This window comes from Ziziphus jujuba, chromosome 11, assembly GCF_031755915.1.
Source record: "Ziziphus jujuba cultivar Dongzao chromosome 11, ASM3175591v1".
Lineage (NCBI taxonomy): Eukaryota > Viridiplantae > Streptophyta > Magnoliopsida > Rosales > Rhamnaceae > Ziziphus > Ziziphus jujuba.
In genome coordinates this window covers 8,764,389-8,788,356 of record NC_083389.1, presented here as the reverse complement: position 1 = coordinate 8,788,356, position 23,968 = coordinate 8,764,389, and the positions used below count along the sequence as shown (strand labels likewise).

The following is a 23,968-nucleotide window of genomic DNA, read 5'->3' as shown; positions in this document are numbered from 1 at the left end:
TTTTTCTTTTCAGTATTTCATCCTAATTTGGATTAGGGAGGAGGGAGCATTGCAGTGAGAAAATAAAACAGAGGAGGGTGGTTTGTAAAGGAATCAATATTAAAAAGAGAAATAATGGTAGCACATTTGCAAGTTCTTAAAACAAGCAGTAAATGATGTAAAATAAATCTTATATATATATATATACACACTATTTTTTTGTGAAAAAATCTTATATGTTTCCTATAATAAAAAAGAAGTTTCGTTTTAATCCAAAAGGAAAAGGAATTCCTTAAATTTTAATAATTTACAATATATGTTTTCTGTACTCTTACTTTTCTTTGCCAAAAAAAACTCGGCTGTGAGAGTTAGGAGGTTATAGACGCCGAAAAGAAAGAAAAATCCATATGTTTCCTGCTGAAGAACGATGTCCATCATCCACCTTCCGTTTCCTCCATCTCAACCAGTATCTCTTAAATTCAAACCTCTTTTCTACTTGCCCACATGCCCAAAACTTAAACTTCCTCTTGCAACCAGCTTTAAACCCTTTTGTTCCTCCAAAGTACCTTCTTACATTCCCTCCGAGCCCACAACCCAAAACTCCCACTTTCTCTCTCAGACCTTCCATTCCCTCAATTCCCTCAAACCTTACGTTCTCTCCCAGCGCACTCCCATTCTCTTTGGATGGCTCTGCAGCCTAGTCTCCGTTTATTCTCTCTCCAAGGTCGTAGCCAACATTGGCAAAGCCTCAGCTTTTATGGGCAACTTCGATGGTATGAGATTGAGGAGCGAAGGCTCAGTTTTGGCCTTGTTAGTGCTCGCAAGGCATGTAGCGTCTTACTGGCAGCAAGCGTTTCTCTGGGACGCGGCGTTGAGCGCCGTCTACGAGATTAGAGTTCAAGTTTTCAACAAGGTTTTGGAGAGAGACTTGGCGTTTTTTGAAGGTAGCGGCGGTGTCTCGGCGGGAGATATTGCTCATAGGATTACATCCGAAGCCTCTGATGTTGCAGATACTGTATATGCTTTGCTCAATGTGAGTATAGGTCTTCTAATTAATTAGTGGCACTGATAAAATTTGCTACTTTTTATTGATGATTATGCATAGTCTCTTCTCTTCAATATTTTAGGCTTTTTCTTTCTTAATACTTTGATTATTTATTTGGTTCTAGGACAGACTATTGTACCCAGTACTTTGCAGCTGATAGCAATGGGGATGCAGATGTTGGCCATCAGCCCCTTGCTGTCTTTGATATCGGCAACGGTAACCATTTTACATTATTCTGTATCAATATGATTATATATTATAGTTTTCTAGCCCTTAAAGTCGATGTGCTTAATAAGGCTGTGCTTGCTGGATGATGGTAGGTGATACCATGCATGGCTCTTGTTATTGCCCATCTTGGCGAGAAACTTCGTAAGATATCTAAGGATGCACATCTTGCTATAGCTTCCATATCAGCCTATTTAAATGAGGTATTTTGTTTTATTTTCTTTATTGTTATCTGTTAAACCAATCCTAATTCTGTTGTATTCGTTGAAATCTCAGTATTTTGTGATATCTCTCTAGCTCTCTGTATCTGACATTGTAGTTTTATAAGTCTGGATCATGGAATTTCTATGTGACTGCACGATCCTGGTACAAATTATGCTGTTGTATTATCATATTTTAGATCCTTCCTGCAATTCTTTCCGTGAAAGTGAACAATGCAGAGCTGTGTGAGAATGTTAGGTTTCAGATGCTTGCTCGTGCCGACCTCTCTGCACATTTGAAAAAGAGGAAAATGAAGGCGCTTGTTCCCCAGATCATACAGATTTTATATTTTGGAGCCTTATGTATACTCTTTGCCGGTTCACTTGCAATTTCAAGAGGTTCTTTTGACAGCTGTAGCATGGTTTCATTTTTAACATCACTGGTTTTTTTGATTGAGCCAATTCAGGTAATATTGGATACCGTTGAGAACTTTGCTTTCTTTTTCCTTTTTTCCCCTATGATAACTTTTTCCCAGTTGTCTCTTCCCTTGATCAGTGTTGGAGGTTTTTATTCAGATTTCCTAAAATTTTTGAACTGCCTTGAGGTTTCATTCAATATCTTTGATCTCACCATCTTAAAGTTTGAAAGATACTACTAACTTTAGTTTTCTGCATTTATGAATGGAAATTGCTTAATTAGATTATTTTCTTGTATTGTCTAAAGCATTTTTGCTAATTCCACTTGTGTATATAATTTGGTTGAGTCATTTAGGAGATTTTTTAGGTTACCAATCTGAATGTAAAGAAAATCATGCAGGGTGTTGGGAGAGCATATAATGAATTGAAGCAAGTTGAACCAGCTATTGAGCGCCTATTTGATATGACCAGGTTCAAATCAATGGTAATTTAGGATTAGATTGGTATTTCAAAAAGTGTAACTTGTATATTTATTTTCAGTTAACTTTGGGAGACCATTTGTTGTAAAATAAAAATTAGGAAATAGGATGGCTGGAATATTTGCAGAAGTCTTTTTATGTCTTATAAATATTCTTGCTGCTTAGATTGATTTATCAACTTATTTCGACACAGGTAATGGAGAACCAAGATGCTGCTGATCTCAACCATGTTGCAGGAGAGTTGCAATTTTGTGATATCTCATTTAAGTATGCGGACAATATGCCTCTTGTTTTGAATAAATTGAACCTGCACATCAAAGCTGGAGAAACAGTTGCTCTTGTTGGGCCCTCTGGTGGAGGAAAGACTACCCTTGCAAAACTACTTCTTCGGCTATATGATCCTTCATCAGGTGAGTATTTGAGATTATGATTGTTATTTGTTCAGCCATGAACTTTTATTGTCTTTTCATTGAAAGTTTCAATTTGAAAAACTATTTTTATCCCACTTTAATCTACCTGTTAAAATAGAGCCAAAGCCTAGTGCATTATACAAAACTTGCCTCTTAGTTCTTAATTTAGAGAATTGAAGCTGCTTTTTCTTTTTGTTGAGGGTGCATGTACATATTCCAATGTTAAATGGTTTTTCTGCCAAAAAAAAATTTGTTAACAGGTTGTATATTTATCGATGGTCATAATATCCAATGCATCCGGTTGCAAAGTCTGAGGCGACATGTTTCCCTGGTTTCTCAAGATATAGTGAGTAACTGTTGATCTTATAATGTTGGATATCCTTTCTTAACCAGAGATAAGGGGAAGAAAAAGGTATCTCATATTTAAGACCTTCACTTGCTTGTTCTCAAAAATAATTTAGCAAAAAGTTTGAACGTTACCATAGGTTGTTTGTGTTCTTATATGTAATCATCATGAATTTGTTTGCTAATATTTAATTTTGACTTTTCTAGTTTTATCTCAAAGTCTGTTTCTAGATGTTATTTTCAGGAACAGTCGCTGAAAACATTGGATATAGGGATCTGATGAAAAATATTGACATGGAGAGGGTAGAGAAGGCGGCACAAACTGCGAATGTAGATGAATTTATTAGAAAGCTTCCAGAAGGGTACAAAACAAACATTGGACCGAGGGGCTCAGCTTTGAGTAGAGGCCAGAAGCAAAGGTAAAGCTTGAATTTAGGACCTGATTCTGATATTCAAAATTTGTTAGTTAACATCTATGCATACTCTCAATGCAGACTAGCTATTGCAAGGGCACTGTATCAGAATTCTTCTATACTGATTTTGGACGAAGCTACTTCTTCTCTCGATAGCAGGTCTGAATTATTAGTGAGACAAGCAGTGGAGCGCTTGATGGAAAATCATACAGTAAGAACAAAACAATTCATTCCACTAGCCTGACATGCTTTCTTCACCCCTGGATTCTTTAATTCACAAACCTTTTTGCCTGTTTACATGGCAACACTTTCTTGGTTTTCTTAAGAATATCTCTGAATGTGAGCAGTTTAGTACATAGCAAGTTTGTGATAGCATACGCACAGTCCATATGAGTCATGCATGTATTTCCAAGTCCATTACTTTGCGATTAGCCATTAAATATGGAGTGAGTATTCTGCCTGCCATTATGAAGATAGAAAGCCTTACAACGATTAAGCCATGGGGCCATGGCTTTGTCAAATGTATTAGTTTGTTTGTTTCCATGTATGTATGTGGGGTACGGGCAATCGCTACTATGCTTCTAGTTATGTGTCTGTCACTATGCCTGCAACGAATAGAGTAGTTTAAATGGATGAAGAAATCTATGTTAACAGGTGCTGGTGATTGCCCATCGATTGGAAACCATTAAGATGGCTAAAAGAGTATTCATTTTAGATGATGGGAGGCTAGAGGAGCTAACTCCCTCCACTTTTTTGACTAGTCAGTACGAGTCAGTGCTATCGACGGGGATTGTGATCTGACAAACGGGATGTGGATACAGAATTTGGCCATGGCCATGCTTCAGTTGATTGTGAAAGATCAAGTTCTTTGGAATGCGATCTGCGTGCTGTGATGCTTGAATTCATTGTGATGAATTTTCTTGTTCAATGCTTATTTCAAGGAAATTAGATAGAAATGGATCAATTGCCAATGTCCTTAGCGGAGTACAATCACAGTGTTGATATGTTTCATGATAAGGCTCTTACACAGCAATATTAATCATCGAAGATGGTCCTATCTTCTTGTGTTCAATTTTATATAATTCATTATAGTTGTAGTTATCAAAGTTTCCAAATATATTAAAGCAATTGGAAACTAAGTCTCTTGAAAAAAAAAAAAAAGAAAAAAAGAAAAAAAGAAATCTATCTATGTTATTAGAAACTTTTATATCGAGAATTAAACTTTAAATCTGAATATATATTTTAAATGATTTTACCATGGACTTGTACTATTATTGAGAGATGAAGTTTTCAATTAGGTAGAGGCTGAAGAGACATAAAATAAAGTATGAAGTAAATTATGATTTTGATGCATATAAACGACAATAATCATTCTAATTCCAACATAGACTGAATGTTGTTTCGCAAAAAATATTAATAAATATTCACGTTGTCTCAGAAAAATAATAAGTGCATTGTAAATTTGTAATTTTTTTTTTAAATTTTCTGTTGAAATTAAAAAAAAAAAAAGATGGATAAGTTGAGGGCTCATATGACAAGGTGGGAAAATAGGAGTGCGTGCTCACGATATTAATTTGTATCGACTACAGACAATCTTTATCTATGAGGTAGACGGTGTATTTAAAAACCTTCACACGTACGAGAAGAAATGACAAACTTGCTTTATTTTTTTTTTTTTCATTTTTAGCGCCTTTGGAACCCGCCCTGTGTGGCTCGAACTTTGAACTTGTCTAGTTCGTGAACGGTTTTTCCGTCGCTCTGATTCTCTACAGCATCAGGTAAACACTCTTCCAACCCTAGATATACTCGTCGCTTCTTTTGGATTAGCTCGAGGAAAAAAAAAAAATGTTTGGAAAATAATGACATCGCTAAAATTTTTCATTCCCAACTTCTTTTTGTCACTTTTCTCGGCATCCAAACACGGTGACTTGATTCTTTTCTGATAAAAACCCTAGCAGGAACTTTCGAATTGTTAAAAATCCAGGAATTGAACTGAACTCTAACTCTCAGTTTTGAAAACAACTTCACCATTCGGCATTGATTTTGGGTCTTCAAATTTTATTTTCTAATTTTTCATTTTTTCTCGAATTCTTCAATTTACCCTGGTTATTTAATTTTTTTTAAGTCTCCTAACTTTAACTTTGATTAATTGATTAGCAAGTTATAGTAAAGTTGTAATTATTTGTTACGTAGAAGTCCTTTAATTATTAGTTGTCTGTCTACACTGTTTTTATTCTGAAAAGTAATACCTCATATCTTTTAGGTCAACTTAATCTTGCCTCTGCTGCTTGCCTCGATTTATGTCTTTCTTATATGTCCATTACTGTGACACCAGATTTCTCTCTTGTGAAATTTGATTCGCCAGGTCTCTTACACTTTTTCTCAGAAATGCTAACATAGTAATTATATTTATATCTTGAATTTGGAAGAAGCATGTTTGTATTCATAAATTTGATTTTGAATAAGATTTGTCTCCCATGTTTCTGGCCTTGAAGCTGCTGGAAAATGAGTGCTGATGTATCTGTTGTAGCTGTAATCATGATACACTTGCTTTTATGTATATACTTAGACGCTATAAGTTCTAGTGAAGAGACATCCAGAAAGCCTCTTCAGAAAATCGGTCTCTGAAAATGTATAAGAACTATTATGTAGTGACTCTTGAAGTTGTATTCTAGTTCAGCTGTGTAGAGAGATACAAGTATATGCTTTTCATGAGTAAGGATAATATTAGTTGCATGGCTGTACTGCAGTTGGGACACGGAAGCTTTCCTTTTTTAGCCTGACTACACTGGTTCCTAAGAAGGTACCCTTAGATGGTTTTGCAGGATATGGATACATCAAACCCTGCAGTTTTCGTAAATGCTGAGCTGCTGCACATGCATGTTGGACGGAGGGTTCGGGCATTGATTCAGGTTATCCGATCTGATGGTGGAAATGTAACTGGAAAATCTACAGATGAAAACCAGCTAGTTGTTAAAGGATCGCCACCCTTTGCCCTCACAACTTTTGTTGAGGTCATTGGTGTTGCTGACAGTGAAAAATCCATTCGTGCTGAAGTTTGGACCAATTTTGGCGATACAATTGGTAAGGGCTTTTACTCTTCCATTACCTCCAGGCCCTAGAATTGTTGTTATTTTAGAAGTGACTAAAAACTTTCATTTCTTTCGAAATCTTCTGAAGGATTGTTTCTGTATTTCTTTAAGTAATGGTTAATCTATAAGCCCTTCTTTATATATGTGGAAAGCTGCTTTAAATGTTTATGATTTGGGTGAAGAACGATAATAGAAAATGGCTTTAGCTTCCAGTTTCAATGGAAGTATGAGAGTTGTGTGCAAGATAGCATGTAGGTCCCAAAACATACTTACAGTTGTTAAACAGCTGCTAAGACTATGGAAGCATAACTAGCAACTTGAAATCAACCCCTGAGATGAGTTTGTATGTGGATTACAAAATGTTTTTGCGTCTTGCATACATGTCTGTATGCTGTATAGTACTCATTCCACCATCCAGTAGAAGTTTCTTCATTCTACATTGATATCTCTGAAGTTCTAACCTCCACATTTTATTTATTGAATTCACACTTAATAGCAAGGAGCTAAGTCATAGTAGTTTAACTATCAATAAGCAAACTCCAAAAGTGCAAGTGCTTGTTGGAAGTTGACATTATTTATGACATCATATTGCGATTGTAGTTGTTATTTGGCTTTTGAAGAAAATTGTTTGATTCACTTCTCTCGTGGCTTCTGAAATACTGATTTTTTTTTTTCTTTATTTATTTATTATTATTATTTTTATTTTTTCTCCATCTTGGCAGACACGCATAGCTACAATCAGCTTTGTCAGCTTGCAAATGGGGAATTTAAACACTTGTTCGTTTGAGATACAAGAAGCTCACTAAGTATTGGAAAGTGCTTCCGACCTGTGGGAATTTAAACAGGGAGATACTCGTGAATGTTTAGCCAATCATGTAGTCTTTAAAAGTGCTCTTGGATATTTCTTGAACCTTTTGAATGCGATTGTAATCTGCAAGTAGAGAGCCTTAAACCTTCCACGCAATTCAATATACGCTGGATCGGTGGGAGTTATATTTTTACATTTATGAGCTGTTGAATACTTTTAACCCTCACAGGTTGATTCCATTTTCAACAAATTGTCTGCAATGCCGTTGTAAATTGCCTGCTATATCGAATAATTAATAGTTGGGTTTTATATTTGGATTGGATTTATCACAGAAATTAGTATCAAAGGGCTTCAGTTTTACTTATAGCTTTTTATATTTTATAACAAATTAAGAGGATCGCATAGCATAGTAAGCTGAGACCCTACAAATAAAATAAAATAAAGTTGTGACATAAATTATCAATCAAATACTTTTCCATGTATTATTACCCAAAAAAAAAAATTTAAAAAAAAAATTCTTTTCCATGTGTTTTACAATGATATGGCAGTTTATCAATGATTGACAAATTACTAATGGCTTGAAACAATGAAATACAAATCTAATAAAATAATGTTAAATTATTTAGTATTCAAAATTTGGTTAATAAATTTGATAAGTTCAGAATTATTGTTTATAATTAATTGAAGTTAAAAGTAGTACCAAGATGATATGCTTTTGTTTTATTAAATGAAATTTTAATATATTCTAACGGATAAGCCAATCTTTTAAAAGATAAGTGAAAAAATAAATCAATAATATGATAATACTTATCATTTATAAGTAATTTAATAAATTAGTTAATATCTCTAAGTATTATTTACCTATAAAATGATTTATTATGGCAAATTTTGTTTTGCCTATACTTGTCAGCCATCTGGAGTTAATCATTTGGGGCGGGTGAGGGGGGCCTATGAAAAAGGCCGAGCCCAATATTTAAAGTGAAAGCCCAATATCTATCTCATCCGTATTCGTTATTTTCGTCTTCCTCTGGATTCGAGTTTCAGAGAACTAGGGTTTTCAAGTTATAAGGCGATTCTCCTCCAAAGTTTTCTTGTTACCTTGTTTTGGATTTTGAGCATTCAGGTATTTTACACCAACTAATCCATCTATTTATATATTCGTATTAATATTTGTATGTTTTCGTTGTGTTAGTTTTTTTCCCATGAATTATTTTGTTCTTCTCCTTTAATCCAATTAGCAGCGTATATGAAAGAAAAATTGTTCAAAACCCTAGTCATCTCGAAACAATCGAAATGGGCGAAGAAAGATTAGAATCAGTTGGCTATGGTCTAACGGCGCTTCGTATTTTGTGAATTAACAGCTTAAATATTAACATTGAAACTTATAAATCTCACATTTATATTTCTCAATGGTTTTTTGAGCTCCGGTCCATGCATATATAATGATAGAGTAGAAAGATGCAGTGCTGTAAAATGTATATTAGGATTCACTACTCAATAGCCTCTTTAGATATATGGGAAAAGTTCAAGCTTAAAAATTTATCTTACTAGGGCAAAATGACTTTACAAGATTTTAGTTGCAGATTTCGATCAATTTTTTGGAGGTCATACTTCAAAGTTAGAATTGTATTTCCAATCGGATTGAATAAGGACTATGCATTCACAATCAGACACAAGCATTGAATGTTTTTCTGAATCAAGACATTTTTATAATCCGTGGATTGCTCTTGCATTGTATTTTCTGGTAGAATAATTAAAATGATTTTGTATAATTTTTCGTCATATGTTGTTTGATTTCTTATTCATTTTTTCCGTTTTGGTTTTTTCCTTTTTCTGATGCATTTTCCAGATAGATTGCTAAACAAATAAACTTGTCCTTTTTTTGAGGGGGACACTGTCAATATCTTGTCTATATCTATATTTCGAGAGATTCACTGCTCTGTTTTTCGCCTTTTGAGCATCATCATCCTCTGTTTTCATTCAGAATTCTCTCTTGCCTGTCTCTGTTATTGTTGTTACTATGTGGGTGTTCCCTTAATAGAAAATCATTCACTTTGCAACTCCCTAAAGCCATACATTATGGCACAGATTCAGTCGAAGATTCTTACTCTGCAACTCCGTTTGGCCTCTCATATTGTTTCGACCTTTCCATATTTGTATTCTTTCTTCAGTGAATGCTTCTGGCATCTGTGCTTTCTTCACAGTTGCCTTGCAAGCTTTCCTTTTTTTAGATACATAAGATGCCAAGGACAAGGACCGGTGAGGATGGAAAGCATATGGAATCTGAAGAGCTGGTAGACCTTGATGGAGACAATGATCCAGAGGAGACAATGGAGGAAGAGGTTGAGTATGAAGAAGTAGAGGAAGAGGAGGAAGTGGAAGAAGTGGAGGAAGAAGAGGAAGAGGAAGAGGAGATTGAGGAAGAGGAAGAAAACAAGGAGGTTGCTGATAAGGAAAATTTCTCAGATGGTGATGAGGAGATAAAAGGTGCTGAGGCCAAATCAGAAGATGAGCAGAAAATACATGCAGAGCTTCTCGCGCTTCCTCCTCATGGTTCAGAAGTGTACCTTGGTGGCATTCCTCATGATGCATCTGAGGAGGATTTAAGGGGATTTTGTGAATCTATTGGCGAAGTCACCGAGGTAAATTATGCTGTTGTTTGTCAAGTGCTTTTCTGCATGCCTCATGTTAAGACTATCAATGTTATTATTGCTGACAATAGCAATGTTATTGTTGCTGACAACAGGTTAGGATAATGAAGGGTAAAGATTCAGGTGAGGCCAAAGGTTATGCCTTTGTGACCTTCAGAACCAAGGAATTTGCTGTTAAGGCCATCAAGGAACTGAATAATTCTGAATTAAAGGTGACTAAACTGTTATTGGTCAAGCATTCTTCTTCAAATATTTGCAGCTATGGCTTTTCACTTTGTGGTCATGCTGCTGCTGATGTAGGCATGGATGAGTGATGCCTTTCTGTTTTTATAACTTGGTTTCCATGAAACATGCATGAATGAGTACCAACTTCTCATAGCACTAATATGTTTTGTTGAACCTCTCTTTTTTTTCTCAGGGAAGAAAGGTAAGATGCTCAACATCTCAAGCAAAACACCGACTGTTCATTGGTAATGTCCCCAGAAATTGGGGAGAGGAGGACATGAAGAAGGTTGTGACTGATATTGGACCTGGAGTCATTTCTGTGGAACTGTTGAAGGTTTATATCTTGCTTATGGTTCCTATTGGGTTTATTCATAATATGTTTTATTTCAAAATTTAGAATTTAGGACATTTTTAGAGATGAATTTTCTGCATGCCTTAATTTACTTTAGTTGATAGTTCAGTACTCCTAATTACTGCAGGACCCACAAAACTCAAGTCGGAATCGTGGATTTGCTTTTATCGAATATTATAATCATGCGTGTGCAGAATACTCTAGACAAAAGATGTCAAACCCAAAATTTAAGCTTGACAACAATGCTCCAACTGTGAGCTGGGCAGACCCTAGGAATGTGGAGTCATCTGCTACTTCGCAGGTTATCTATTCTATGCTTCTGATTTGTGCATTTTTAATTGTCTCTCTGGTAACTGTTTAGTGATGGCTATCTGTTGGATTTCAAAGAAACATATGTGAAAGTGATATCAGATGGTTGATTATAGTTACTGATGCTCTTTTATATGTTTTAAATTGAAGTTGATTGTAGTTAAGTTACTTATCTTCTTTTTGTATATCAGCGGCGACCCTATGATCTAAACCTCATTGAAACTCTGGTTTGCATGTGTTGCATGCTACACTAATATTGTTTGCATTGTGATCTTCACTTTAAGAGTTGCTGAATCCGGACTATTGTTTGGTACAGATTAAGGCAGTCTATGTCAAGAATTTACCAAAAGATATAACTCAGGATAAACTAAGACAGCTATTTGAGCATCATGGAAAGATCACAAAAGTGGTTCTTCCACCTGCCAAACCAGGTCAGGAAAGGAGCAGATTTGGCTTTGTGCACTTTGCTGAAAGGACAAGTGCTATGAAGGCATTGAAGAACACTGAGAAATATGAAATTGAAGGTAGCTCATTTTCTTACTCTTTGCATCCCTTCTCTGTGTTACTTCGTCATGAATTAACATTTTTGATACTCTCGATTGAATTTCTCTGTTTTTAAGGTCAAGTTTTGGATTGTTCTCTTGCAAAACCACAAGCAGATCAGAAGTCTCCTGGAGCAGCAAATTCAAATAAGTCTACCTTACTTCCCAACTACCCAACTCGCATTGGTTATGGTATGGTTGGTGGTGCTTATGGTGCTATGGGTGCAGGATTTGGTGGTGCAGGTTTTGGACAAGTAAGACTTCGGTGTATACTTTAGAAGTGCTGATTTCAAGTATCATGAGAAGGGTCTGCTGTAGATACAGTGATATCTTCCAAAAATTATCTACTCTTTGATTTGTCTAGATTCCTTTGCTGATATAGGTGCTAAAATTTTGCAGCCACTGATCTATGGTAGGGGGCCCACTCCTGCTGGCATGGCAATGATGCCAATGCTTTTGCCAGATGGAAGGATTGGATATGTTCTGTAAGTATTCTCTTTTGCATTTTCATAGGCTTTTTTTTTTTTTTTTTTTTTTTTTTTATGTTTCTTCTTGTAGGATTTACACCCTTGTTCCTCTCAATCCCGTAATAAGCCTGTCGCCACTTTGCAATTTTCTCAAACAAGGTTGAACTTTTGCATTTTGTTACAGGCAACAGCCTGGTTCTGGTATGCAAGCACACACCCCTCCATCACAGAGCCGAGGTGGAAGAAGTGGTGGAGCTGGGAGCTCAAGTGGTGGAAGACGTAGCAGTGAGAGCAGCCGAGGGCGCAATCGATATCACCCTTATTAAGTAGTGACTCAAAAGTGGAAAGTGAAGAGAATATTCTGGGTAAACGTTATTTACTCTGGGGGCCAAAAAGAGAACTAATTCAATTGGAGCATTGCAGCTAAAGTCAAATCCAATGGCAACTGCAGGATCTCGCCATGACAAAATTTGTTGAACCACTTTTATGTATGTATCAAAAATTAAATTATATTTGTTTCATGCTGCCTTCGGTTCTGATCCTCGTTTATCAAAAGCTCGTTGTTCTTGATGGAAAGAGAACCCAGTACAAGACAAAATGTCAAGTCAATGAATGCCTACTACAACTCCAAAATAGTTTCTTTTTATTTTATTTAATTTTATTTTTTCATCAGAGAGATTTCTTTTTGGTACCATGATCTTAAGCATATTTCAGAAATCAACTAACCATGATTGCCAGAAACAATGCCAAGGGCAGATTGCTTAACCTGATGCAAATAGAGAACTAAACGACGGTTATTCCAATGGAATTAGTGTCTAGACATGCATCACCCTAAAAAATAGTGTGAAACAGAAGAGAAGATCCAAATCATTTAAGTATGGAAATGAAGTTTAGGTGAGGAGCAAGAAGGAAGATCAACAATCCAATGCTTTTCAATATCCAACATTGTTTGATTGCTACGATCGAAACCAAAAAATGCAGAACTCTTAAGTAATTGAGCAACTCGTTTTAGAAATTATTTTTACTTGAAATACAAATAGCCTGCTTTTTAAATCCCAAAAAACTTGACCACCAAATTTAGAAAGAAGACGAGGTCCAGTATTATTATGGACTGCAATGTAAATACCTAAAACGGCTGCATAACTGATCCATCGTAGAACTAGAAGTCATCTTCCCACACTTCCAGGTTGCCAATTGTAACTTTTTATATTTTTATTATTATTGTTATTGTTTTTATTTCCAGGCGTGTGGGGCTCCAAATTTCAAACTATGGAATTTTGCCCGTGAAAGTAGTGGCTTTGCTACTAGGCTTGACACAACCGATCTACAGAACATGCAATTTTATGCACCATACTACATTGCCATGCATCTTTTTCTTCAAACCTCAATTATGAGCAAAAGCCTTCAAGAGAGTAAGGAAAGCCAACCCAGAACCAAAAATCAAAGATAAAAAAATACATATATAACACATATATCCATTGTAAAACATCTGTAATTCCATTATAATCCCTATAGCATGATGGCTTTTCCAACTAAATTTTCACATTTTAGAAATTCCAATGCATAGATCCTTCTCCCAAGTTGCAAGTTTCACTAACATAACTTCCTAGTGTACACGCTTTGTCATGCAGCTTTGCTTTGTGCTGCACCGTTCATATCTTGAGAAATTGCTGCATCTAGATAAAGAAATTTCATAATCACAAAAAAACCCATCTGACAAAACTAAAGTTAGCAAACCATCAATTCTCATTAATAATAACATTGAAAAGTAGACAAGATCTCAAGATCATAAGCGCAGCAGATGATGTACACAATTCTTTATTTATGAATTTGTGTTGATTCAAGCTAAAAAACCAATATTATATTTGGGGGATGCAGGTGTTGAACCTAGAGAACTATAATGGCAACAACTTTCAAGGCCTGATTATGTTGTTTAACAGCAAACAAATACCAGAGGTTACATTCAGAATCTTTTTACACTGCAAAGGTCCACAGAAATTACTCTGCTTCCTTTAAAAGAAGAAGAAGAAGAAGAAGCAAAAAAAAAAAAAAAAAAAAAAAAAAAAAGCAATCATAGAAAGAAAGGAACAAGTGAGAGATATGAGAAAATAAAATTCCGAAATATACTAACTAACACATGGAGTAAGTAGTTACATATTGGCAACAATACCACTAAATTAATGCTGCAAGAAAAGATACAGAAGAAATCATAAATGCTTAAGTCAAAACGTACCTAATTTTCTCACTAAGCATTGTTCAGGTGAAGGTTGTAAAGCCTTGAGGTGGTTCGATCCAAATGTTCTCAAAAGGGTCTTGTTCTCCCCAGTCATAACATTGCTTACGAGGATAGTATCTAGAATCCTCAAGGGAGTATGATATGCAACGCCTTCCGTAGAAACGGACTTTAGAGAAATAAACACTGTTTCTCAGTATTCCAGGGAGGTCAGTTCTAGAATGTGATGACAAGAAACTGGCAAAAAGGGTCACACCTTCAAGAGTCTGCTTCTCTTCCCAGATCATGTTTGTCTGATCCAGCTTGAATATAATAGGGTTTTCACTAGAGCATGTATAAATAACTAATATGTCTCCCTTATGCTCAGCCATAAACTTGCCCTTCCACCAATTTTTGGCAAAAAAGTTCTCAGGGCATCTTGGGGGAGGCACAGCAAGAACACTCCAAGAACGTTCAAATGGGTCAAACACCCCTAGCCAACCAGTGAGACTCAGACAGTAAAAGAGTCCATTGCAGAAAACAAGCTTATTCCAAATGCTGCTAACAAAGGGCAAGCGATTTTGGTAACTATTAGTGGTCCATTCTGTTGCCCCAGGATGGCAAGTACTAATAGCAACAACTGTGGGACTGATGTGCTTGACTGTAAAAAGTATGCAGCTAGAAGATGTTGGTGCACAAGAGAAAGCAACTATCTGATAGGTCAATTCAAATCTTGGTAACTTTATCACTTCTCGAGTAAAGGGATTAAAGAAAAACACACGATTAGATCTTGGTCTGTATAGCAATAACCAACCGTCTTTGGTGTAACAAACCCTGGATCCAGTCAACTCAGGTAATTCAACAGACTGAGTCTTCCGCTGTGATGGATCATAAAACTCATATGAGTCACCAAATTTTGGAAAGTACATAAGCCAAGGTGATTGGTTGACCACCCGGACAGAAATAGCAACTGAGTGCCATCTCTTGCATACAACAGAGACACGGATATTGTCATCTAGACTTAGACGGGATATTATGATCTCCAAAAGTTCTGTAGGAAGATCAGACCAAGTTTGTAGCTCCAATTTCTCATTCTTTTCCTTAGTTCTTTTTCCTTTACTTTTTGTGATCGTTTCATCTAACCTATATACATCACAAAATCCTGATAAGTGCTAACAGATCACAGTCGTGCAAGATCCATAAATGGGAAAAAAAAAAAAAAATGCCACAATGAACTAAAAGATTTACTAGAAGCACCTAAAGTGGTGTTAAAAACATATAAATAAGCAATAAGATAGAATTTGCAAACAGAACATCATAAACCTGTACCAAAATCACAAATTCCAACTGCCCTCCCAAAAGAACAAATGAAAACGTGATACAAGCCTTTTCCTTCAAAGGATTAGTTGAAAAATTCCCATCTCTTATAAGGAAATTGTATAGTGGGTATAACTAAAAGTTTTAAAATTACTATACAAAAGAGAAATATACAAACTAAGTGATTGACATTAAGGGGAAAATGTCAAAGAAAACATGACCACCATCATCAAAGATAAAATGAGAATACTATGCTGACTAGTTAAGTTGATAAACTAAACTATTTTATTCAAGATAAACAAATAAACAATTAGTTAAAAAATCCGTATTTTGACTGACCATGGAATACCAATAGCCAATGATACATTTATCAAAAGCTCGAACGACAACAGCAAGCAATTTAAAAACCCACAAACCCAACTTAACCCTTTTATCTCTAGATAACATAACCTCATGCATAATTCAACACTCTGTGAGATGAACTATGAACTTGAAATGACCACGATCTAAAACCCAGCAAGGAAAAAACAAAATACACCAAATTTTCAACCTGTTCTCTAATTCTCAAAAATTTAACTAATTCCTAAAGAAAAGGTAAAGTTGAAACATAGCATCAGGTTCTCCCAATTTCTAAACCCTAGAATCAACCCTTTAGCCACATATTAATACTCCTCTGAAAACCCATCAAAATATATTCAGAATTGACTTCAATTTTCAACAATTCAAACCCAAAACTCACTAGCACAAGAAAACACATTCGCATTGAATCTTAAACCCAGACTGATCAAATCCCTAAAACCCTCAATTTCAAGAAGCCCTATCCCTAAGCAAGCAAACTGAGAAAAAAAAAGAAAAGAAAAAAAGAAGCATATAAATGCAGTAACAAAATTGATATTCAACTCTAAAGTAACAAAGAAAGGCATACAATTTAATCTTCCTCCTTTTTCTCCCAGCCATAGTGAACCAAATGAGTGCCTGTACACAAAGACAAAGAAAGAGAATAGGGAGAGATATTAAGGGTTTAGAAAGAGAAAGTTGAGAGAGAAGTGAGAGAGAAAGCCATTTGTAGAATTTGCAAGTGAAGGTGGCTACACCTGTGCTACAATTTGGATCAGGTGCGGAAGCTTTCACACTCCACACTGGGCTTAAGCAAATCGTTGCGTGACAACGCAGAAAAATTATAATAACCACGCCATGTTTCATAAGATCGATGTTCGTTGACTTCTCAATGAGGTTGCGGTGACTTTCTGAGATTTTCGCACGGATTATTTCTTTAAATTGCGCATGATGTTTTATTCAATTTTTATTTGTTGCAAGTTCCCTTTTCTTTTTCTTTTTTCTTTTTTTTTTCCTTTTTCTTATTGTTTCTTTTTTGGCAAAATTCTTTTTGTTTGTTGATTAAACGTTGACTGTATATTAATTAAGAAAATAACAAACTGTAAAACTATAGTCTATAATTAATTTCCCTTTTATTAAATAATTTAATTTTAAAAAACAAATTCAAATTTTGAAATTTGTTTTTCTAATTTTAATAGTTTTTAAAAAATACTTATAAACACCAAGTATCTTGTTAATTAAGTCTTTATATATATATATATATATATATATATATAGATAGTTAGAATTAAAAGATAAATGATAATTACAAAATAAAATGTCTCAATGCGATTCGCATGTCAAATATCATGTGGACTTAATAAATTTAATCCATAAATATCTTGATAAATAAGGAAAGTATGCCATCAATTACAAAACAATTAGAATTTTGTAGTTTAATCTATTTTAACTATAAATATCTAAATAGATTACGGATGCTATTTAGAACATTTTCTATTAATCTATTTTAACAATAAATATCTAAATAGATTAAGGATGCTATTTAGAACATTTTCTATTTTTTTAAAATATATATATATATATATATATATATATATATATATCTATTTATTTATTTTCTATTAAAGCCAAATTATGAGTTTATATAAACGGCCCAAGGCGTTATTAAGGTACGCAATAATTTTCATTTCACATGTTTATTTTTTTTTAATTTTTTCGATAGATTAGTCAATGGTGAAGGAAAAGTTAACCAATGATGGAGGATGATGCGCAACTGTAATTGTTGATTTTTATTTTAACTTGATTTTTTTTAATAGAATTGAGAAGAGTAAAAAAAATTTTCAAAAAATTTTATTTTTTATTTTTTTGTGAAATAAATAAATTTATGGTTAATTTTGTAATATAGAGTTGTAGACTAAGGCTATTTTTGCCTTTCCACCATATATTTTTCTTTCTTTTTTTTTTTGGACAAATTCCACCTTATATTTTTCAAAAACTCATCATTAATAAATTTCCTTTTTAATAGATCATCATTAATAATTTAGTAGAAGATTTTACTTGGATGGGGGAGATATAATAGGCAAGTCAAATTCATTTTAAATATTAGATTCTTTATTCAATATATTTTAATAGATTCTTCCACACCTTTGGTTTCTTGTAGATTATGGGCCAACCAAAGCCCAAACAAAAGTTTACAAAGATTAGTTAGACTCCAAGTCGTCACCTTGCACTCAATTTCATGCATGTCTCCACGCGTGTATTATATTACAAAGGTGTATGTCTGCATACTTTGAATTTTAAATTTCTAAACAATTTAAGAGGGGATGAACAGTAATCATATTAGGGAAAAAAAAAGGATAAATCAAAATGATTTCTATGTGGATAAATATTATTGTAAAAGATAATAAGGGATTATGAAAAAAGAAAGCAAGTTTGAATAATTTTGAAAATGAGGAAATCATTACTAGTTTGTTATAGGCCAATTATAAATATACAAAGATTCACATGCTTTTTCTTTCACCATAGTTGTGTGTCTTATGAGCTAGAAAAAGATGAGGCTCATCAGTATCATTTTGGTTTTGTTTTCATTTCGCATACTCTCTTCTTCTACTAATGTGTTTTTAGTTCATGGAGCTCCAACTGAAAAGGTTTGTATTAATTCTTGGTTTTACTTACATTTTTTTTTCACTAATCATCAAACTGATTTTGAGAAATGTATCTTTATATTATATTTAACGTTGAAAATGTTGCAGCATTATATTGTGTTCATGGGGCAGCATTCATATCCAGATTCAGAATCTGTGATATCCAGTAACCATGAATTGCTTTCATCGGTTGTTGGCAGGTAATTGGAATATAGTCCAAAATTAACAAAAACCTTTTGAGTTCTAAAAATATAAAAATAACAAACAAATTCTGCTTAAAACATTAATAATTATATTTACATTTTCAGTATCAATGAAGCCAAAAAGGTTGCAGTTCATCATTATACAAAAAGTTTCAGAGGCTTCTCTGCAATGCTTACACCAGAACAAGCCAACAAATTATCAAGTATTGTATCATCTAATAATTCTAAGGTGTTAATAAATATGAAGGAAAAGAGAAAAGATACATTTATAAATATGTATATAATTTCTTACTGAAATTAATTTGTTTATGAAATTTGATGTTGCAGAAAGCAGTTCAGTTGTTTCAATTTTCGAAAGTACCGTCCATCGTCTTCATACCACAAGGTCGTGGGATTTTTTGGTTAATGATTATGGTTCACAACAAACTAAACAACTCTTTGAAACAGACAGCAAACAACATGATGATGTGATTATTGGCCATTTTGATAGCGGTAAGTAAGAGAATTAATCAACACTACTTTGTTTCGCTATCAAATCTTGAATTAATTTTGCAAGTCATATTAATAAAGACTAGTGTTTTGGTTTCGTTTTTCATTATTAATAGGTGTTTGGCCAGAGTCCAAGAGCTTTAGTCCACAAGGACTAGGTCCTGTGCCAAAAAGATTCAAAGGAGAATGTGTTACAGGAGAACGATTCACGAAAGACAACTGCAACGAGTAAGTAATTAATTGATCAAGTTTTTAAGTTTACATTATAAAATGGTTAAACTTATTGTCTTAAAAATTTTTTCTAGGAAAATAATTGGAGCTCGTTACTACTATCAAGGCTATGTGGCAGACAATGGTCCTCTGGATGCTAAAGGACCAGTAATTATGTCACCAAGAGATGATTACGGGCATGGCAGTCATACAGCTTCAACAGCAGCCGGTGCAGAAGTAAACGTGTACACGCAAGGCTTCGGTAACCAAACAGCTCGCGGTGGTGCCCCTAAGGCCCGGTTAGCAGTCTACAAGATCTGTTGGCACAATGAATGTGATTGTGGTGATATCCTTAAGGCCTTCGATGATGCAATCCACGACGGAGTTGATATCATAACCATATCCGTTTGTCCCACAGAACCCCTAGCTTACTTTAATGATTGTTTTTCCGTGGGAGCCATACATGCTTTCATGAGAGGAATTCTTGTTTCTCTTGCTGGGGGTAATGCAGGAAATAAAGGATACGGGACTGTTGCGAATATTGCTCCTTGGATGCTCATTTCTGCTGCAGGTACAATTGATAGGCAATTCTACACCTCTGTTACCCTTGGGAATGGACAACAATTGAAGGTTAGGATAGTCGCTCCCACTGGAATAATCAAAACTTATCTTTATACCGACCTAATCTAAGAATTTATTTGTTTTGTGATTTAACAGGGTTATGGGTTCAATGTACCACAAGCAATGTTAAGAGGCTATCATCCAGTTATATATGGAAGCTGGGCTACAGCTCCTGGAGTAGATTTTATGCAAGCAAGGTAATGATGGTTTTTTGGTTTTTCTTTTAGTTTTTAGATCCCTCTTTTAAGCAAATCCAGAGATGCGTATGATGATAATGATCAACTTTTATCTGTTTCCAGTCATTGTAAGCCTAATACACTCAATTATGAGCTTATAAGAGGAAAGATCGTGATTTGTACAACGGAAAACTCGAATGAGGAACCACTGGTCAAATCAAGTGAGGTAGCACAAGGAGGAGGTGTTGGAGTAATCGTTGTTGAAATTGATGCAGGTGGACAGTGGTTATATAATTTTCCCATCTCTACTTCTATAATTGGTTATGACGATGCACAGATACTCGATGCTTATATGGGTAGTTCAAGGTTTGCATTACATCTCTGCGTTTATTATTATTATTCTTGTTCATTAAGACGTATATCTGTAGTTTTAACAAATTATTTGTTCATGTTCAGTAATCCAGTTGTAAGTTTCTCATATTATGGGGAGATCAATGTCAAACCAAATCCAGTGGTGGCTCATTTTTCTTCAAGAGGGCCTAATATGATAACACCTGATATCATCAAGGCAGGCTTGTTTCCCTTCTTATTCCTTTCCAAACAATGAAAAAGTTTCTACATCATAACCATTGGAATTTCATCCTTCAATAACAAAGAATGATAATTTGAAATTGTATTTCTGTGTCCTCAAAACGATATATCTGCAGCCTGACATTACTGCACCCGGAGTCAACATTTTAGCAGCGTTCCCTGCTTCTGGAATAAGTCCTGATGCCCTTGTATATGGGATGGATTCCGGTACATCAATGGCTTGCCCTCATGTTTCTGGTGCAGCAGCAGTCATAAAAGCTCAAAACAAGGATTGGAGTCCTGCGGAAATTATGTCAGCTATAATGACAACAGGTTACCACAGCAACAGCTAGCATTTCTTAAAACATAGTTTTTGTGATAATCATTATCACAATTTAACATTTTTATATATATCTCTTTGATAAACAGCTTCAATCCAAGATAACACAGGAGGTCTAATTCGATCTGGCTCAGGAGGACCAACGCCTTTTGACTTTGGATCAGGACTCCTAAATCCTAACCAAGCTCTTGATCCAGGCCTTGTGTATGACTTCGACACTGATGATATTGTTAATTTTCTTTGCACTTATGGTGCAAGCAAAGGGCAGTTACAGAATCTTATCGGGAAGCAGGTGGAATGCAATCCTCAATTCGCTATGTTCAATCTCAATTATCCTTCCATTGGTATTGGACGTATGAATGGTCCAATGTCAGTTTATCGGACAGTCACATACAAAGGCAAAGAAAATGATCCAAAAGTTTATAAGGCTTACATTGAATATCCTCCAGGAGTGGAACTCAGTGTGGCACCAGATATTCTTGATTTCTCAAATAATTCAACAAAGGCAACCTATCGGATTGATTTTAGGCCATTCAATGCCTGGGGATATGTCTATGGGAGCATTACTTGGACTGATGGTGTCCACAATGTAAGGAGTCCAATTGTTATAAATGTTGCCTTTTAGGAATTGTGGAATCCTGTAATAGAGGGTTAATTGTCTAGAAAAGAATTTAAGATTTTCTTTTAGTTAGTTTATTTTATATGTCTAGGTAGTAATTTGGTTTTGAGGTTTCGATTTGTACATATACAAAGTTAAGGAAAGTAATAAGAGAAAGCTAATGTTCATAACTTAAAATAATACTTGCCATAAATCATAAACTACATTAGAAAAGAAAATTTCAAACTGCACACAACAAGAGATACAATAATAGTGTGGGGAAAAAAGAAAAAAGAAAAAATGAACCAATACCGAGTAGTACGAGGCCAATCTCAATCAAAACAAAGCCCCATGTAGGAAAGGGTCTAAAACCCACTTTAGAACCCCCACTTCCCAAATGAAATAAGCTTATCTATGAACTTCTCGTTGTAAGAGATACGTAATCAAGCTTGACATCCAAAAAAAAAAAAAAATGAGAAAAGCCCAAATAGATTAGCAACAAACAGGGCATTGAATCAACCCATTCTCATTGCACTCAATACACCTCACTGTCTTCTTCTGTTCTTCATTCAAAACCTTACAACTTCCATTGCATTCCATACACATTACAAACCTGAATCCAGCACACCCTTCACAACCGGCAATCGCGGTCGGAATCCCATCGAAAAGAACACCAAGTTTTCCTTCTTCCTCCAACTGCACCACTTCATCAGCACCCCCGATAAGCCTCCCTTTCACAAACACAAGTGGAACTTTCACTTCCTTAGTACCCATTAGCCCCCTTAGTTCTTCCTTGAACCCGGAATGCATAGATATATCTCGCTCTATTACATGGATAAGATGAGACTCGATGGTTGATCTAACAATGTTGCAGTCCTCGAAGGTTTTCCTAATTCCTCGCAATGTGGTTGTGTAAATGACCACCGCATTTTCTCCTCCCGGCGGGCATTTTTTCTCGAAAGATTGAAGAATGGACTCGGAATCTCGGGATGGATATTTCGGTTTTCGAATTTTGGGTGTGGATGAAATCATCCTCTTGATCTGTTCTTCCTCTTCGGACAACTCTTTCTCATAAGATGCAACGAGATCTGGATCGAACAGGGGACTGAAAGTACATCTCCAAGGACTCGAATCGGTTCCGAAACTATCTCTTTTCGCTTTAATCGGAGACCCTTTCACTGGTAAACTCAAATTCAACACAGCCTTGCAAGAATTCTCTTTGGAGTTGCTCTGTTTCAGTACCTGATTGGGGCTATAATCCAACCGAATCCGGCTTTTATTCTCTTTCCCACTGAACCTCTTCATCTTCTTCGGAGACCCAATGCGGTTGAAGAACTTCAACGGACTTCTTCCATCGATATCCGCAAACCCTCGAAGTAAAGCACGCGACTTTGGGCTTTTCTTAGCTTGATTGAACACTGGTATTCCTTCTTCAAGATCCTCCATAAGCTCCCACGCATTGATAACCTCTGGGTGGTCTTCACGAGAAGGAGACCTCTTGATTCTCTTAACCTCTGCAACGCATTCTTTGATGGGCTGTGGTTGATCATTTTTATTCTCCAGTTTGAGAACCCCATATGTGCTTGAAGTGAGAGAGACCACATGGTTCACACATTGACCGCCATTGTTGAATAAATTTTCTTCCTTGATTTCTTTCCTGTATAGTTTCGAGGAAACGCAGCCCATTGAGCAAAGTGGGTTTTTTTTTTTTTTTTCTTTTCGTCTCTCTGTTTTTCCCTCTCGTGTGTCTCTCTCAGTGGCTGTTTTTGAGGGATTAGGATTTGAAGGAAAAACGGTCGGAAACAATAGGAGTTTCTTTTTGAATTTTAACGGTTACATTGTCTGCAACGGGTCCCAACGGTCGGATAATTCGAATGGAGTGAAACACCTAGATTTATTGGAAAGGGAATTTTTGTAGGAAGCCCATACTGTTTTTGGTTATTATTTGAAATTTTGCCTCCCAATTTTCATTATTTAGTTCCGGACCCCGTTCCTTTTTGAACTTTGATCTCTGCACCCTCAATTTTATTGGTACAGTTTTTACCTTTTTTACAGTTTTCTGGACCACATTCTTTTTTTTTTTATAGCTTCTTTCTTTGTTTTTCTTCTCTTTTTTTTTTAATATATACTAGGACCACATATTGGTACAAATTTACTTAGTTTAACAGTCAGCTCTAAATTTTCTGTCAAAATCGGTTATTTAATAATACACTTAATTTATTGACTTAATTTATTGAGATCATTAAAGACGTCATTCTAGTAAAAAAAATTTCTTTTTTCTTTTTCCCCTTG

General features: G+C 35.2%; 5 protein-coding genes across 13 annotated transcripts; 3 read left to right on the top strand and 2 right to left on the bottom strand.

Annotated features, from left to right (window-relative positions):
* Window positions 1-263: 263 nt before the first annotated feature.
* LOC107432089 (replication protein A 14 kDa subunit B) lies at window positions 264-7,724 on the top strand. Of its 5 annotated transcripts, XM_048465085.2 has the most exons (11): window positions 268-1,012; window positions 1,154-1,240; window positions 1,345-1,452; window positions 1,650-1,916; window positions 2,267-2,350; window positions 2,539-2,755; window positions 3,016-3,101; window positions 3,332-3,519; window positions 3,595-3,724; window positions 6,339-6,597; window positions 7,328-7,724. In XM_048465085.2, exons 1-11 carry the CDS (start codon window positions 407-409, stop codon window positions 7,390-7,392), a joined length of 2,097 nt encoding a protein of 698 aa, XP_048321042.2. In that variant the 5' UTR covers window positions 268-406; the 3' UTR covers window positions 7,393-7,724. The 5 variants fall into 5 exon arrangements, with proteins under 5 accessions (XP_015898636.3, XP_048321042.2, XP_015898649.1 ...); XM_016043150.4 differs by lacking the exons at window positions 6,339-6,597; window positions 7,328-7,724 and adding an exon at window positions 4,168-4,570 and having other exon boundaries at window positions 264-1,012; XM_016043163.4 differs by lacking the exons at window positions 268-1,012; window positions 1,154-1,240; window positions 1,345-1,452; ... (4 more) ...; window positions 3,332-3,519; window positions 3,595-3,724 and adding an exon at window positions 5,135-5,291.
* A 664-nt stretch (window positions 7,725-8,388) lies between these two features.
* On the top strand, window positions 8,389-12,631 carry LOC107432092 (heterogeneous nuclear ribonucleoprotein Q). Of its 3 annotated transcripts, none has more exons than XM_016043154.4 (9): window positions 8,389-8,536; window positions 9,585-10,055; window positions 10,160-10,276; window positions 10,483-10,623; window positions 10,769-10,942; window positions 11,267-11,474; window positions 11,571-11,746; window positions 11,892-11,977; window positions 12,144-12,631. In XM_016043154.4, the coding sequence occupies exons 2-9, from the start codon at window positions 9,654-9,656 to the stop codon at window positions 12,283-12,285; spliced, it is 1,446 nt and encodes a 481-aa protein (XP_015898640.1). In that variant the 5' UTR covers window positions 8,389-8,536; window positions 9,585-9,653; the 3' UTR covers window positions 12,286-12,631. The 3 variants fall into 3 exon arrangements, with proteins under 3 accessions (XP_015898640.1, XP_024935374.1, XP_015898641.1); XM_025079606.3 differs by having other exon boundaries at window positions 8,392-8,536; window positions 9,263-10,055; XM_016043155.4 differs by having other exon boundaries at window positions 8,393-8,536; window positions 9,502-10,055.
* A 758-nt stretch (window positions 12,632-13,389) lies between these two features.
* Window positions 13,390-16,571, bottom strand: LOC107432093 (F-box/kelch-repeat protein At1g57790). Of its 3 annotated transcripts, none has more exons than XM_016043157.4 (3): window positions 16,414-16,571; window positions 14,193-15,314; window positions 13,390-13,635 (listed from the first exon to the last, which is right to left on the bottom strand). In XM_016043157.4, exons 1-2 carry the CDS (start codon window positions 16,443-16,445, stop codon window positions 14,216-14,218), a joined length of 1,131 nt encoding a protein of 376 aa, XP_015898643.1. In that variant the 5' UTR covers window positions 16,446-16,571; the 3' UTR covers window positions 13,390-13,635; window positions 14,193-14,215. The 3 variants fall into 3 exon arrangements, with proteins under 3 accessions (XP_015898643.1, XP_015898644.1, XP_015898645.1); XM_016043158.4 differs by having other exon boundaries at window positions 13,390-13,629; XM_016043159.4 differs by lacking the exon at window positions 13,390-13,635 and adding an exon at window positions 13,674-13,969.
* Window positions 16,572-18,376: 1,805 nt separating this feature from the next.
* On the top strand, window positions 18,377-21,703 carry LOC107432068 (subtilisin-like serine-protease S). The gene is made up of 11 exons (XM_025066613.3): window positions 18,377-18,472; window positions 18,578-18,669; window positions 18,778-18,875; window positions 19,000-19,164; window positions 19,278-19,389; window positions 19,467-20,001; window positions 20,089-20,189; window positions 20,292-20,534; window positions 20,625-20,736; window positions 20,876-21,071; window positions 21,168-21,703. Exons 1-11 carry the CDS (start codon window positions 18,377-18,379, stop codon window positions 21,701-21,703), a joined length of 2,286 nt encoding a protein of 761 aa, XP_024922381.3.
* A 141-nt stretch (window positions 21,704-21,844) lies between these two features.
* On the bottom strand, window positions 21,845-23,486 carry LOC107432094 (uncharacterized protein At3g28850). The gene has a single exon (XM_016043160.4). It carries the CDS (start codon window positions 23,360-23,362, stop codon window positions 22,169-22,171), a length of 1,194 nt encoding a protein of 397 aa, XP_015898646.3. The 5' UTR covers window positions 23,363-23,486; the 3' UTR covers window positions 21,845-22,168.
* Window positions 23,487-23,968: the final 482 nt, after the last annotated feature.